This window comes from Penicillium cinerascens, assembly GCF_028974065.1.
Source record: "Penicillium cinerascens strain IBT 15544 chromosome Unknown contig_5_segment0_segment0, whole genome shotgun sequence".
Lineage (NCBI taxonomy): Eukaryota > Fungi > Ascomycota > Eurotiomycetes > Eurotiales > Aspergillaceae > Penicillium > Penicillium cinerascens.
Genome location: NW_026695294.1, coordinates 767,288 through 782,234, shown reverse-complemented (window position 1 = coordinate 782,234; position 14,947 = coordinate 767,288). Strand labels below are relative to the sequence as shown.

The 14,947-nt window shown below is 52.9% G+C and overlaps 7 protein-coding genes across 7 annotated transcripts; 3 read left to right on the top strand and 4 right to left on the bottom strand.

The window, feature by feature from the left end:
• Nucleotides 1-250: 250 nt before the first annotated feature.
• On the top strand, nt 251-2,467 carry N7498_004732 (DNA cytosine methyltransferase; the record flags this gene model as incomplete). Its single annotated transcript, XM_058451794.1, has 2 exons — nt 251-1,956; nt 2,014-2,467. 2 exons carry the CDS (start codon nt 251-253, stop codon nt 2,465-2,467), a joined length of 2,160 nt encoding a protein of 719 aa, XP_058308332.1.
• Nucleotides 2,468-2,874: 407 nt separating this feature from the next.
• Nucleotides 2,875-4,798, top strand: N7498_004731 (putative 2-methylcitrate dehydratase). Its single transcript, XM_058451793.1, has 3 exons — nt 2,875-3,226; nt 3,290-4,067; nt 4,122-4,798. The coding sequence occupies exons 1-3, from the start codon at nt 2,966-2,968 to the stop codon at nt 4,736-4,738; spliced, it is 1,656 nt and encodes a 551-aa protein (XP_058308331.1). The 5' UTR covers nt 2,875-2,965; the 3' UTR covers nt 4,739-4,798.
• Nucleotides 4,799-5,622: 824 nt separating this feature from the next.
• Nucleotides 5,623-6,547, bottom strand: N7498_004730 (RING finger protein; the record flags this gene model as incomplete). The annotated part of the gene is made up of 3 exons (XM_058451792.1): nt 5,623-5,896; nt 6,211-6,363; nt 6,462-6,547. The coding sequence occupies 3 exons, from the start codon at nt 6,545-6,547 to the stop codon at nt 5,623-5,625; spliced, it is 513 nt and encodes a 170-aa protein (XP_058308330.1).
• A 398-nt stretch (nt 6,548-6,945) lies between these two features.
• On the bottom strand, nt 6,946-7,200 carry N7498_004729 (uncharacterized protein; the record flags this gene model as incomplete). The annotated part of the gene is made up of 1 exon (XM_058451791.1): nt 6,946-7,200. The coding sequence occupies one exon, from the start codon at nt 7,198-7,200 to the stop codon at nt 6,946-6,948; it is 255 nt and encodes an 84-aa protein (XP_058308329.1).
• Nucleotides 7,201-7,566: 366 nt separating this feature from the next.
• On the top strand, nt 7,567-10,961 carry N7498_004728 (cation-translocating P-type ATPase; the record flags this gene model as incomplete). Its single annotated transcript, XM_058451790.1, has 4 exons — nt 7,567-7,821; nt 7,874-8,139; nt 8,191-10,249; nt 10,299-10,961. 4 exons carry the CDS (start codon nt 7,567-7,569, stop codon nt 10,959-10,961), a joined length of 3,243 nt encoding a protein of 1,080 aa, XP_058308328.1.
• A 275-nt stretch (nt 10,962-11,236) lies between these two features.
• Nucleotides 11,237-12,730, bottom strand: N7498_004727 (uncharacterized protein; the record flags this gene model as incomplete). Its single annotated transcript, XM_058451789.1, has 3 exons — nt 11,237-12,361; nt 12,436-12,539; nt 12,598-12,730. 3 exons carry the CDS (start codon nt 12,728-12,730, stop codon nt 11,237-11,239), a joined length of 1,362 nt encoding a protein of 453 aa, XP_058308327.1.
• Nucleotides 12,731-13,524: 794 nt separating this feature from the next.
• N7498_004726 (aminotransferase class I/II-fold pyridoxal phosphate-dependent enzyme) lies at nt 13,525-14,850 on the bottom strand (the record flags this gene model as incomplete). Its single annotated transcript, XM_058451788.1, has 3 exons — nt 13,525-13,851; nt 13,898-14,040; nt 14,097-14,850. The coding sequence occupies 3 exons, from the start codon at nt 14,848-14,850 to the stop codon at nt 13,525-13,527; spliced, it is 1,224 nt and encodes a 407-aa protein (XP_058308326.1).
• Nucleotides 14,851-14,947: the final 97 nt, after the last annotated feature.

Genomic DNA, 14,947 nt, shown 5'->3' with positions numbered 1-14,947 from the left:
AGCATCTTGTCGCTACCGGGCAGTTCGCCGACGAGATATAGAGCAGGAGGTAAGCCAGACTCACAGCCCTCAAGGTATCGCATACTAGGAAGCTCATCGGCCACAAGGAAAGAACTTGAACCCACATGTCCCAACATCCCGAAGCCGGTCTTCCTCCACAGTCACAGAGGGTCACACGTCAATAGTCTTTCAATCTTCTTCTCATCGCTCAGAGCCTCATCACCTCTCTGGAACCAACTATTCTCCAAAAATGTCACAAAGCTTCCAGCCAAGAGTGTTCGACCCTCATCGCATTGAGAGCATGGCCGATGACTATTGGCCTTCAGATGAGAGAGAGCCAACTCGCCGCCTGGGACGAGAAAGTCGAAGGCATCCCTCAACCCTACACCCTGAGTTAAGCCCCACTGGAGACTATGAATGGCCCTCAAATAATGAAAAAAGCGAGCGACACTTACCTCACTTTACCCCGGAGTCGAGCCAAAGCACATTGGCTCCGTCAGACACCGCATCTCCACGGGCTCAAGACAGTGAGACCTCATCAGCCCGGTCAACCCCATCAACCCCAGCAACAACGGCAAGGTCGCAAAGTTCCCAGGGCTCGCAAGTCGGTTCCAGGAAGCGACCAATTGACTTGACAGATGAGCCTGAGTTACAGTACTCCGTGTCCAAGGACCCCGCGCAGGATAATGAAGTGCTGGGTAACAAATATCCAGTTGCTGAGACCATAATTGACCTGTCTGCGAATGACGAGGCAGTGATTGACCTGACAGATAAGCTCAGCAGAGTCGGCGAGACCTTCAATATTGACCCTGCGGATTGCATGACTGACGACGAGTTCAATACATGGTTACCCTGTTCCCCGAGAGAGCGCTCCACACACGAGATCCAGGAAGCCGTTGTCGATGGCATTGTCTACCGACCTTCAATGTCGCTGAAGCTCCACGACCGCTCCTATTTGCGCATTGAGCAGATTCGCCGCCGCCGCGGTCAATATTTCCTCTACGGTCGTCACCTTCTGGAGATGACAGATCGTCGCACTGAGAACTATATGCCCAAAGTGAAGGGCGAATTGGTCTGGGTAGTCAACTCAGTAGGACCCGTTTCTCTGGATGAAGTCGCCGGCCACCGAGAAATAAGATTCACCAACGAACGCACCGATTGGTATGATCATGAGGACCTGGTCTGTCGACTCAAGATGACCGTCAGGCTTCGGCACGAGCCACCTGTTCGCCGTCGCGATCCGTTAAATGCGGATGAGCGAATCATTGAATACCTCTCATTTGATGAAAGTGATCCCGGGCAAAGGTGGGCATCAACAGACTTGCGCGATAGCTGGCGCGGTCCTGGTGAGACCGTACCGTTCGGCGCAGTCGAAGTATCGTCTGCTATGCCAGAGATTATAGATCTGGAAGACACGTCTCCGCCCAACTTTGATCTCACAGGGTTACGAGATCGTGCATACACCTTCGGCGATGCTTACTCTGGTGCTGGTGGCGCTTCATGCGGGGCCCGACAAGCTGGGCTTATCAACACATGGGCTTCGGACATCAACTGCCATGCGGTTGATACCTACCGCCGTAACTTCGATGGCACAGTCATCTTCCACGCCGAGTTTTTCCAACTGATGGCAATCCCGGAGTCGGAATTGCGCGTAGACATCGCCCATTGTTCTCCACCTTGCCAACCATTCTCGCCGGCACACACCGTGAACAACCAGACTAACGATGAGCGGAACTCAGCCTGTGTCTTCACTGGCAGCGACCTGATAAAGCGAGTCCGCCCGCGCGTTCTAACAATGGAAGAGACCAACGGGTTGCACGAAAGATTCAAGCCGGAATTCAACCGGATTATCTTGAATTTTATCCAAGATGGATACTCGGTTCGCTGGTCAGTCCTGGAATGCGTATACTACGGCATCCCGCAGTACCGAAAGCGCCTGATGATTATTGCTGCCGGGTAAGTGGAATTCGACCTTTGCTACTTTCGTCTCTTCTTTGACTGACTGGGGTATAGTCCCGGCGAGACTCTACCCGAGTTCCCACAGCCGACTCATTCACTTCCAGGGGGCGGTTTAAAGCCCATCGAAACAATTCACCGAGCTATCAACCATATCCCCCTCGGCACGCCGGACCACGACGTCGAGGCGGGTCTAGCACGCTGGCAGAGACTCGGCTGGCGAGACCCGTACAATCCACACCAGCCTGCAAGAACATTGACTTGCGCTGGCGGAGAGGCGAACTATCATCCGAGTGGCAGGCGTACGTTCACCTGCCGGGAAGTGGCATGCCTGCAGACTTTCCCTATTGATTTCGAGTTCTCGGAGAAGAACGTTCGCAACCAGATTGGAAACGCGGTGCCGCCCAAGTTTGCAGAGGCCGTGTTTCGGGAGATCCGCCGATCCCTACGTGAAACCGACGAAAAGGAGTTGCAGCAGAGGGAATCGGGAGCGCTTCGGGTCGGCATGTGAAAAGGGACCGAGCTCGGAGGGCTCGTTTGAGATCCGTTGGGGCGTTGAAAGCCGTTTGACATTTTGCATCCGGCGCGGACTAGACTCCTTTCGCATTCCGATAATCGCTACTCGTTCGTTCTCATGCATCTTTAATTCTCCATGCACGAGCTCCCTTCCTCCGATCCTCGGAATCCCGCGCGACCGAGTTCAGCGCCCATGTGTATTTACTAGGCATTGAATCTAACCAATGGCAACAATTGAATGAATAGGATCCGATCTATCCCCCATTATCACATAGCTGTTTAGTAGGAAGGGTGGTGTGGCTTTCCCACCGAGATCCGATACTAACCGACACGCCTCGGCAAGGATGAAGTCAGCTTGAACTCACCCCCCCAACCTCTCCACATTCTTTGCGGATCGTCCTTTTTCTTCTTCCCCCCCCTGCAACTCTTCAAAACTCACTCGGATTCTCCATTCGAGCTTTTGATCTTTGTATCACAGTCAATTGCACACAACATGTCCCTTCCCGCAGTCAGACGGCTGACCCACTCGACCCCCCGCACTTTGGCCCGCATCCCCGTCTTCAGATTGCCCACTTTCGCTTCTTCTTCCCGCCTCCCCTCCATCGCTCCTCGAGTTTCGCGCACTTCTCGCTTTTCCACAATGGCTGCTCGTCAATCGGCTGCTCCCCCGGCTTCGGCCGATAAAGCCTATGACCCTGAAATCAAGGATATGGCTAGCTACATCCACGAGTACAATATTGACTCCGATTTGGCGGTACGTTGACATGTTCACTTGATATTTGAATACGGGCTAATTGGACATTTTTCGTGGATCTAGTATGACACTGCTCGTCTGGTCTTCCTGGACACCCTCGGCTGTGGTCTGGAGGCCTTGAAGTTCAAGGAGTGCTCCAAGCTGCTCGGCCCCGTTGTCGACGGCACCGTTGTCCCCAACGGTACCCGTGTGCCCGGTACCCCCTACCAGCTGGACCCCGTCAATGGTGCGTTCAACATCGGCGCCATGATCCGCTGGCTCGACTACAACGACTGCTGGCTTGCCGCTGAGTGGGGTCACCCCTCCGACAACCTCGGTGGTATCTTGGCCGTCGCCGACTGGATCTCGCGTACCAACCGCGCCGGCGGCAACCTTGGCAACGGCAAGATTCTGAAAATCCGTGACGTCTTGGAGGCCATGATCAAGGCCCACGAGATTCAGGGTGTTCTGGCTCTCGAGAACTCTTACAACAAGGTCGGCCTGGACCACGTCGTTCTGGTCAAGGTTGCCACTACTGCCGTCGTCTCCAAGATGATGGGTCTCACCGAGAAGCAGACTGCCGATGCTATCACCCAGGCTTGGGTTGACGGTCAGAGTCTCCGTACTTACCGCCACACTCCCAACACCATGTCGCGCAAGTCGTGGGCCGCTGGAGATGCTTGCCAGCGTGCCGTCAACTTGGTCCTGAAGGTGCAGAAGGGCGAGGGTGGTCTTCACACCGTCCTCTCCGCTCCCGTTTGGGGCTTCTACGATGTCCTGTTCAAGGGCAACAAGTTCAAGTTCCAGCGCCCCTACGGCAGCTACGTCATGGAGAACGTTCTCTTCAAGGTTTCCTACCCTGGTAAGTATCCATGTTTTGGCACAATTCCGTAACGCAACTAACCTCTGTGACCAGCCGAGTTCCACTCCCAGACCGCCATCGAGGCCGCCCAGATCATCAACAAGAAGCTGGAGGCCATGGGCAAGAGCGCCAAGGACATTAAGGAGATCACCAACCGCACCCATGAGGCCTGCATCCGCATTATCGACAAACAGTTCAAGGCCATGGACAACTTCGCTGACCGTGACCACTGCGTCCAGTACATGGTCGCCACCATGCTCGCCTTTAACCGCCTCACCGCCACCGACTACGCCGACGGCGGCGAGGCTGCCACCTCCCCTCTGGTCGAGGACCTCCGCAAGCGCATCAAGTGTGTCGAGGACACCCAGTTCACCGAGGACTACCACAACCCCTCCAAGCGTACCATTCCCAACGCTCTGACCGTCACCCTCAACGACGGCACCGTCCTCGAGGAGGTCTGCGTTGAGGCTCCTCTGGGCCACCGTCTGCGCCGCGAGGAGGCCAAGCCTGAGATTCTGGCCAAGTACAAGCGTCACCTCCAGGCGCACTTTGACCAGGCTCGTATCGATGAGCTGCTGCAGGTGGGCTGGGACCGCCAGGCGCTTGAGAACTACGATGTCGACAAGTATGTTGACCTCTACGTTAAGGATAAGATGGTTGCTGCTGCCTAGATGTTGGACGTGTATGATGAACGTATTTTAACCATATGTCGCAAAATTATTGTATAGAAGTTTTCACTCATCCCAATTATATCGTAAGAGTCGTGTAAACCCTTAGACGATCCTGGACTTCACGCCAGTCCGACTAAATGGAAGAATATCCAGGTGTTCTGGAAATCAATGGGTCTTCTCTCAGAGCTATATATGATTGATTCACGGATGCAACAATAGCGTACAGGAAGACATCTTTCAGTACCTCTTTGAAAGCTCCTTCACGATATCTTTCGGCACGTCGAAAGAGTCTAGATACGTAAAATTGATGGAATCAATATCAACCCGCAGCCCCAGAGGTACAAGAAACCCCAAGCCCCGACAGAGTATTCGCACCAAGAATCTCGCTCTTTCCGACGGAGCTTCAACAGTATAATCACTACCCTACAAGTCCCATACCCAACAAATCAAAATCTGCCCTTCGACCTCGGTCCCCGGAACGATTTCTCGAATTTGCCGCCTACGATCCAGATACCCTCGAGGAAAGTGATGCATCCCCGGATGATATAGATGTTGTGATTTCGAGCCACCGCCATTTCGATCATCTCGGTGACGTGAGTCAGTTTCCCAAAGAGACTGTAGGTAAAGGGATCTGTGATGCAGCTTTTACGGGATCTCTGTGTATCATAATTCATGAACGTGAATTGCACTCCTAGGGATAACTAGATGCATGGCTGTCAAGGTTGGTGTTTGGGTGACATTGTTCGTTAGGTGGCTGTTATATGCCGGGAACGAGGTGCATGAAGATTGCCAAATCGTACGACACCAACTAGCCACCAGGAAAGTGGTCATAGCCTTCATAATCCACATTAAGCATCACTGGGGAAGGTGAAAGCCCAAAATCATTATCTTCGGACCGCTTTGGCGGGTGAATACGAAGCTTGGCAGATAGGGCACTGATACCGTCTGTATTCGAACCAAGATGTAAGACAAGAGAAATGAAAAGCATGATGGCAGCGATTCAAAACGAGAATGCCGCTATCGCGACGCGCGTCTCTTGCCCCGCACGAGCACGAATCCTCCGAACGAGCGGGAGAGAGACCCGGTTGCCCAGCCAAGTGAACGGGTTCGGGGTCGGCGAGATATGGGGATGATGACAAGGATGAAAGACAGATGGGGCTGTGAACCGGTTAGCGATGTGTCGGTGAGGTCATGAACTCCGCTTCGGTGATAGTGAACTGCGGACCAAGACAGTGAAGCCCGATCCAGGAACGACGGTGGTTTTGGGAGCAGGGTACCACGGCAATCTCGGGCGAGATATCGGGATTTCTCAGAGCGAAGGCAAAACAGTGGGTCTCCTAATAGGGCAAGAGGATCCATGGTCTAGCTCTGGGCATTCCCCGCATCACATCATCGGGCCACATGGGCCAAGACTAGGTGTCGGGGCGAGATGGTGTTGGGGTGTGCACAAGACGAGGTGGATGAGAACGTACCAAATGTCTTGGGCGTATTGCTCGGGGTCGCTATTGGGGTTTTGTTCCGCAAGCCATCTCTCCACGGAAGGCTCTCGCATGGATATAGTGCGGTTGTGAGTGCCCGATGCACTACGATTGGCTGCCCTTCGTCGATGATGCCACATAATGACTCTGTACAGATAAGAAGCATTAGCAAGGCCAAGATTCGAGATGCTTCGAACACATGATGCAGGGGCAGCCAAGATGCGGCTGTGCCTGGTCGAACTCACATGGGAACGATGCTGATAATGGAAAACAGCACAATGGCCCCAATCACGATCCCGATTATCTCGCCCTGGGGCAAGTCCTCAGCCATAGGTGGGAGAGCATGTGACCCAGAGCTTGGATCCTCGCAAGGAGTGGCAAGTCGGAATACGAGGAGAGGACAAGGGAAGTATATAGCCCAATGACACCCGACTCTTGTTCGCGGGTCGGGTAGGGCGAAGGAGTAAGTCGATCAGATCACTGGGATGATGCTAGATCAAGCACACTCCTAAATAAATGAACGCGGGTGCTTATGAGTTCATTATTTGTGATGAAGTCAGTCGCCGGGTAACCACGGATGCCACCAAAGCAAGTTTGTAGACACTTGGAAATCAAGGGGAAAATCGAGACGGGAGGGGCGAGGAGATTTGAACCGCGCGAGAGACTCTTAGGCATCGCGAAGAAATTGAAGCCAAGGTAAACCCAAGACGAGCCAAGAAACACACATGGCTACCGAGCGTTGGAGAGGTCAACCGAGGATGCCCAGGTCCGCCGAGCATCCCGCTCTTGGCACTCCGCGCCCTTTTGTCCAATCAGCGCCCGGTGGCGACTCGCAGCCGAGCCAACGCCGAGACCAGTCGTGTGCGTCATCCACGTCTCGGCAGAAATTACAAAGGCTCTGTCAAGCTGGTCCGCTCGATGCCGACGCACGGTACGAGATGGTGATTGGTGAGCGGCGAAAACCCCGGACCCCGTGCTGGGCATGATATCCGAGATTCGGAACAGATAACCAGTGGACCCGATTGCATCGAAGCGGACTTTGCCATCAAGGCTTGGCTTGCCCGAGGAGCGGGAATTATTTATAGGGGCAGATGCCCCGGTTGGGAAAAGAAAAGAAATAGAACATTGGACCGTGTACTTTAGATTTCAAATCGAGCATCGGAACTCAATAGATTCGATTCACTCTAGCCACTGGATATACTTTCCTTATTCCAGTGTATGGACTCACACTCTCTTGAGGATACTGTTTACATGAAACCCCCTTTGAGGTTCTCATAGAAGTACACTCGCTATCAATCATCTTACGCACCCGCTACTTGCAACACTATACGATACTTCCCTGGACGCGCTATGTCTCAGGAGAAAGCCCAAGCTAAGGGCTTCAAGTCTTCCGATACTACATCACAGTCATACCTCTCTCAACCCGCGCACAGCCTTTCCTTTGATAATGTCATTCAGGAATTGGGCACGAACTCAGACGATGGTCTCACCTCTAGTGAAGCCAAGGGGCGCATCGAGAAGTATGGCGAGAACATGCTGGAGGGAGACGAGGGTGTCTCCTTTGCGAAGATTGTCATTCGACAAATTGCCAATGCCATGATGCTCGTAAGTTATAAGTGAGGTTCACAGAGAGGAACTAGACAACTAATACTTTTAGGTTCTTATCATTGCCATGGCAGTCAGTTTTGGTATCAAGGCTTGGATTGAAGGTGGCTTCATTACAGCCGTCATCATTCTCAACATTGTCGTTGGAGTCTACCAAGACTTTGCTGCTGAGAAGACCATGGACTCGCTGCGGTCTCTCAGCTCTCCGACTGGCGTTGTGACCCGCGACGGTAAAACCGTGACTGTGCCTGCCAACGAGATTGTCCCCGGCGACATGGTAGAGCTCAAAGTTGGAGACACCGTGCCTGCAGATATCAGGTAAGTTACAACCCAGATTTCTCCGACTACAGAGCTAACCTTTTACTGCAGACTAGTGGAAGCATTCAATTTCGACACTGACGAAGCTCTTTTGACTGGCGAGTCGCTCCCAGTCACAAAAGAAGCCGGTGCCACATTCGACCCCGATACCGGACCTGGAGACCGACTGAATATTGCCTACAGCTCATCCACCGTTACTCGCGGACGCGCAAGAGGTGTCGTTGTCGGAACTGGCATGAGAACGGAGATTGGTGCCATCGCTGCAGCTCTCCGCGGTGGCGATTCCAAGCGCCGTCCAGTGAAGCGCAGCCCCGAGGGCGAGACCAAGAAGCGATGGTACATCCAGGCCTGGACCTTGACTACGACCGACGCTATTGGCCGCTTCCTGGGCATTAATGTTGGAACTCCTCTGCAACGCAAACTGTCCAAGCTGGCAATGCTTCTTTTTGGCATTGCTGTAATTTTTGCGGTCGTGGTTGCCGCAGCCAACAGCTTCCGAGGTGATAGCGAAGTCATTATTTATGCCGTCGCCACTGGATTGGCCATGATTCCGGCTTGTTTGGTCGTTGTCTTGACAATCACTATGGCCGTTGGAACTAAGCAGATGGTGCAGCGACATGTTATTGTCCGTAAACTTGACTCTCTCGAAGCCCTCGGGGCTGTCACGAACATCTGCTCCGACAAGACTGGCACTCTTACACAGGGTCGCATGGTCGCCAAGCGTGCTTGGATTCCTTCCGTTGGTACTTACTCGGTCGGGCCTTCGAATGATCCTTTGAACCCCCAAGAAGGAGACCTGAGCCTCATACCCGAGCCGCCAGTCAAATTGGGCCCAGGCTCCAAGCAAAGTGACCCCACAAGCCCGGACGATTTGCTAGACAATGAGTTCCTCAAGTCTTTCCTCAATGTGGCCGCGATGGCTAACCTTGCCTACCTTCACAAATCGGCCAACGATGGATGGCAGGCTCGCGGTGAGCCAACGGACGTTGCCATCCAGGTGTTTGCATCGCGATTCGACTGGGGGCTTGATCGATGGACCAAGGGCGAAAGCCCCGTCTGGATGCAGAAGGCCGAGTATCCCTTCGACTCGAGCGTGAAAAAGATGTCCGTGATTTTTGCCAATTCCGAGAACTCTTCCCAAATGGTATTTAGCAAGGGCGCCGTAGAGCGTGTTCTGGAGGCCTGCACTACTATCACCTGGAAGGAAGGGTCCGATCCAGTTCCTTTGGACGATAACATCCGTGATGAGATCCTCCAGAACATGGAAGCCCTTGCAAAGGAGGGTCTTCGTGTGCTTGGCCTCGCCGGTCGTGAACACAATGCCCGCACCAAGGAGAGCGATGAACCTCTTCCTCGAGAGGAGGTCGAGAAAGACCTTGTATTCTATGGTCTTATCGGACTTCACGATCCTCCTCGCCCCGAGACCGCAGGTGCCATCGCCCAGTGCTACAAGGCTGGAATCTCCGTGCATATGGTGACAGGTGATCACCCTGGCACTGCCCGTGCAATTGCGGCTCAGGTGGGAATCATCCCGGACAATATGAATATCTTTGCAAAGGATGTTGCCGATGCAATGGTCATGACGGCGAGCGAATTCGACAAGCTCACGGAAGACGAGATCGACGACTTGCCTACTCTGCCTCTCGTCATCGCTCGATGCGCACCCAACACCAAAGTCCGCATGATCGACGCTCTGCACCGACGGGGTCGCTACGTGGCTATGACTGGTGATGGTGTAAATGACTCGCCATCGCTTAAACGTGCCGACGTCGGCATTGCGATGGGTCAAAACGGCTCCGATGTTGCAAAGGATGCGTCGGAATTAGTTCTGACAGATGACAACTTTGCCTCTATTATAAACGGTATCGAAGAAGGCAGGAGAATTTTCGACAATATTCAGAAATTCGTTCTGCATCTGCTGGCTGAGAACGTGGCTCTGGCCTTGACGTTGCTTATCGGCCTTGCATTTAAGGATGATACCAACCAATCCGTGTTCCCCATTTCTCCGGTTGAAATTATCTGGATTATCATGGTTACCTCCGGTCTTCCTGATATGGGGTTGGGAATGGAGAGGGCTTCTCCAGATGTGATGGACCGACCTCCGCAAAGCGTATGGACCCTTGCTCCCATGCTACTGTTCGACACTAACAATTTCACAGAAACAAGGTATCTTCACTTGGGAAATCATCATCGATACTCTCGTCTACGGTGTCTGGATGGCAGCACTCTGTCTATCCGCCTTTGCCCTCGTCATGTTCCGTTGGGGTGACGGCAATCTAGCCCAAGGCTGCAACACCCACTACAACGACGCCTCCAAACCATACGACTGCGACACCGTCTTCCGCGCCCGCGCTACAACGTTCACCTGCATGACGTGGTTCGCGCTGTTCCTCGCATGGGAGATGATGGACCTCCGCCGAAGCTTCTTCTGCATGCAGCCCGACTCCAAGCGCTACTTCACTCAGTGGATGCACGATATCTGGCGCAACCAGTTCTTGTTCTGGGGAATCATGGCCGGCTTCGTGCTTGCGTTCCCCATTATTTACATCCCTGTCATCAACCACAGCGTGTTTAAACATTCGAGCATTTCGTGGGAGTGGGGCATTGTCTTTGTTGAGACTGTGCTATTCTTCCTTGGTATTGAGGCTTGGAAGTGGTGTAAGCGAGTTTATTTCAGGCGCCAGGAGAGGAAGGCGCAGAAGAAGGGTGATGTGCCTCGTGATGATCGTCGCCAGTTGAGGGCTTTCAGCCGGTACACTACGATGAGTCGCTCTGAGACACAGGCGACCGGGGATATGAAGGTTGAGAAATCCATGGTTTGAAATTACAACCGATGTTACGTTATACCTTGATGACCGCATTGCACGGAGAGATATCCAGCCCTTATGCAAGATTTATTTAGACATATACTACTGTTTCTTGAAGAATCAATGAATTTATCACATTTTTGAATAGAGTTATTAAATTTTTGGTATATAGACTTGCAAGGCCGCGAACATTGACACAGCCTGAAAACACAGCTTCCCAAAGACATTTGGCTCATAATTACAACAGTATACAGAAATTTTGTGGTGGTATATGGAACTTTTCGTTTAAATCAAGGCGTCGATCTTTCCTCCTTGTCAGAGGGACCTTCAGCGATCACCCGCTCAGGGTACTTCGTATCAGTCCAGTGCTCGAAGAAACAAGCGTCCTTCATGAGAGAACCATAGGTTTCCCATAGCACGCAGAAGACAAACAGAGCCATGATGATCGAGAGGACTTTCGTAGCATTCAGATCATGGGCGAGAGGAATCAAAACCGTAATGACTCCGGTAATGGGCCGCATAATCAAGCGAAGGGGCTTGTCCATGATCAAAGTTCCACGCTCATCCTTAGAACCATGAAGCAGCGCGAATCCATACAAACAAATCATCCCAGTCCCGAGACCTCCACAAAGAAGCCAGCGCTCGGGATCTTCGAACCCCTTTTCCGCCACCGACACAGCAGCGACGTGTCCACCAGCCAGGAGACCAGCCACGAGCGGAAGGTGGATCAGAACGAACAGGAAAGCCGAATAGACACTATGACGCAGCGGATGGTCATGCTCGATGGAGCCGTCGGCATGCACATAAAGCCAATTGAGGCAGAATGCGATAACCAGCGTCCAGATGGCCCGGATAGTGCGCTCGTTGAAACCGATAGCGGCAGGCGACCCGACAATGATGAAGAAGAGGAACTCGCCCAGAACGATAATATAGAACGCCGCGAACCGATCCATCTCATGGTTAATGTCGACCGCGGTAGAATATCTAGAGTGAAGTAGTTTTTTTGCCGCGGGGGAAAAGGAAAAGATCCAGGTCGCTTCTTCGACGCAGACGCCCACGGCAGCCACGGCGATCTTCGCAGGAATAGAAATCGACTCCAGGTAGAGGGGAATAAATAAGCACATGAACAGGGTGGAGAGTCCCACCCAGAGGCGCTGCTGGCGTCGGTGTTGGTAGCTCGAGAAGGAGTATAGCAGCTGCGCCAGGTTGCAGGTGAGGCGGGCTACCATGTATGCGCCGACTGTCGCGCGCATGGCGCCAATATCTTTATCCACGAGCGGCGCGTTGTTTCCGTAGACGACGAGCACGGCCATCACCCATAAGATGAGGATTCGCTGGAGTAGGTCATCGTTGTAGAATGAGTTCATTAACTCGCGGAGATCGCTCCAGACGTGCCATGACGGGGCTAGGATAAGCTGTAGACAGACGCGGAATCAGTATATGCTTTCTTTGAGGATGTGGTGAAGGTTGCGCTTTGAGCGCGTCTCACAATGTACTTGACAAGCTTTGCGCCCGAGATATCCTCCACAAGAGAATCCGCAAAGTTCGAAAGAATCGCGACGTAAAGCAAATCGAGGAAGAGTTCGAAGCGGCCTGCGACGCTAGTTTGTCAATTTGCAGCTCTGCATTCCGCGGGGAGGGGTAGTCCTACCTGCCGCTCGTTCACAGTCATGACGCTTGACTAGCCGCCCGTTATCGAACCACTGTAGAGCGCGTGGTTGGCGAAAGAGGTAGCGCGGGTTGGAGCGGAGATCGCCTGTCCCGATTCCAGTCGGGGCGCTCATGTTGGGGGCTCAATGCGCGACCTGGACAGGAGCACGAGTGGTTGTTGCGAAGGGTGAGCTTCAATTGCAGCCGAAGGCGATCTGGGGAGCCCCACCGTTCTTGCGACTCCGGGTCCGCGTATCGAGATCGCCTCTCCACCTGAGCCACGGGTCAACATCCGGGCTTCTTTTCGCGCTCGAACGGGAATAGGAAATCATCCTATCATAGGCAATTTCATCGAGTAATTTGGAGCGGCCTGCTGATCAAGTCAATGTTATCGTCAGACCCACAGCATTTCATTGACCTTGCCACATACCACATCCTGGGTCGTCGTCGACACGTTACAAAAACCCATAAATTAGTTGTTTCCTCTCTTTTCTTCGCAGTGATGCCTGAGTTTAAGAACTCACTGTAGTCGCAGTGTAACTCAGTAGTCAGTTTACTAGTTAACTAAACTAGTGTTCCAAACCTCACAGTTGAAACGTATATGATCAAAGCGAAGATGACTGCTTACAGCTTGCGAGCTTGGAGCTTGGAGCTTGACGTCCAGCGGGACGGTGAATGGATAAGTACGAAAAGTCCATACGAATAATTCTTTACTAACCACACCATCACACGCCAGCCCGAGGACATCCTCGGCATACGGCCACCAATCGTGATTCAAATAACACAAAGTTTAGGGAAGGTTAGGATGGCCTGTGTAAGGAGACAAGAGAAGCGATTCGCCCCGCCTGGTCATAAGGAGATTCAGTGACTAGTAAATACGCCTTTCGTTTATAGCTCTACCGACATCTTTGTAGACGTCTTTCTATCATCATAAATGGGCGGTTCTCGCCAAACGCTCATCTAACCACGCCTGAATCGTCCGCACCAGCCCATCAATCTCCTCTTCGGTATTGCCCGCATGCAGACACACGCGCACCCGCTCTTTGCCTTCGGGAATAGTTGGCGGCATGATGGCACGGACGACATATCCATCCTGTTGACAGGCACTTGCCAACAGCCGTGGCTGTGACGTGCGAAGTGAGACAATTGGAGATGTTGGGTAGTGGTCAACCTCGAACATGACTGATGGGTTCATCACGAGACCGTCCAGGCGGTATCGGAGATGGCGAATTAATTGTTGGACTCGTTGTTGTAACTGTATTTGGTTAGCAAGGATATCAATGAGCGAGAAGATGACTTACTGATTCGGTCTGTCCTGATGATAGAAGTTCATAAGAAGTGCGGATAGAGGCCAGGAAGGGAAACCCGAGAGCAGTGGTGTAGATTACACTCCTGGCATAGTTGATGAGGTAGTCTCTTGTCTCGGATCCGCAGAGCACCATGGCTATTCGAGAAAATGTTAGAGAGTTCCGCAAAAATCGATTAGCTCGGGGAGATTACCTCCATGACTCGCCAGTGCTTTGCCGAACGTGTGTACTCGGATAAACATGCGGTCTTGAACACCGAGTTGCTGCACCACTCCGGCTCCCCGAGGACCAAAGACTCCCGTCGCGTGAGCCTCATCCACAATAAAATACCCATTGCCGCGGGGAAGAAGCTCATCCACAACCTGAATAAATTCCTTGATAGGCGCCATGTCACCATCCATACTGTATATGGATTCGATGACAATGAACACGTTCCGTGTACCGCTTTGAACCTCGCGGTCGGCTTCAACCTCAGCCCTGAGAACATCCCTCAGAGCCGTGGGCGAGCTATGAGAAAACATCTGCCTTTTCCCGGCCCGAGACAGCCGCATGCCCTCGTGAATGCTGGCGTGGATGAGCTCATCGTACACGACGAGATCACCCGGCTGAGGGATGCTGGAGAGGACGCCTACATTGGCATCGAAGCCGGAATTGAACAGAAGGGCCGTAGGCGCCTTGTGAAAGGCGGCAACGAAGCGTTCGAGTTCCTCGGCATATGCAGAGTTGCCGTCCAGTAGTCGGGAACCCCCACTTGCGAAGGGGAACGACTCCGGTGTATTATTTAGATGACTCAGGAAGCGATTCCGGTATGCTGGAGACGTGGAGAGAGAAAGGAAGTCATTGGAAGAGAAGTCCACCGCGGTCTGCGGTAGGACCGTGAGTCTGCGGCGCGCAGATTTGGCCTCTCGCCGGGCCAGGGCACTGTTCAGCGAGTCTAGGAGAGACATGATCGACGCAGCCCGTGTTACAGGGCGGGAATCAATTAATGTCGACGTATCTCAGTCCATGGGGCGGTCCACGGTTAATCACGGGTTGGCTCCTGGG

Excerpts from the sequence above, each read along its gene's own strand:
- N7498_004731 (XM_058451793.1), top strand. The coding sequence starts at position 2,966 with ATGTCCCTTCCCGCAGTCAGACGGCTGACCCACTCGACCCCCCGCACT. Across the intron at positions 3,227-3,289 it reads ATATTGACTCCGATTTGGCG|TATGACACTGCTCGTCTGGT; the intron begins GTACGTTGACAT and ends TCGTGGATCTAG. Across the intron at positions 4,068-4,121 it reads CTTCAAGGTTTCCTACCCTG|CCGAGTTCCACTCCCAGACC; the intron begins GTAAGTATCCAT and ends CTCTGTGACCAG.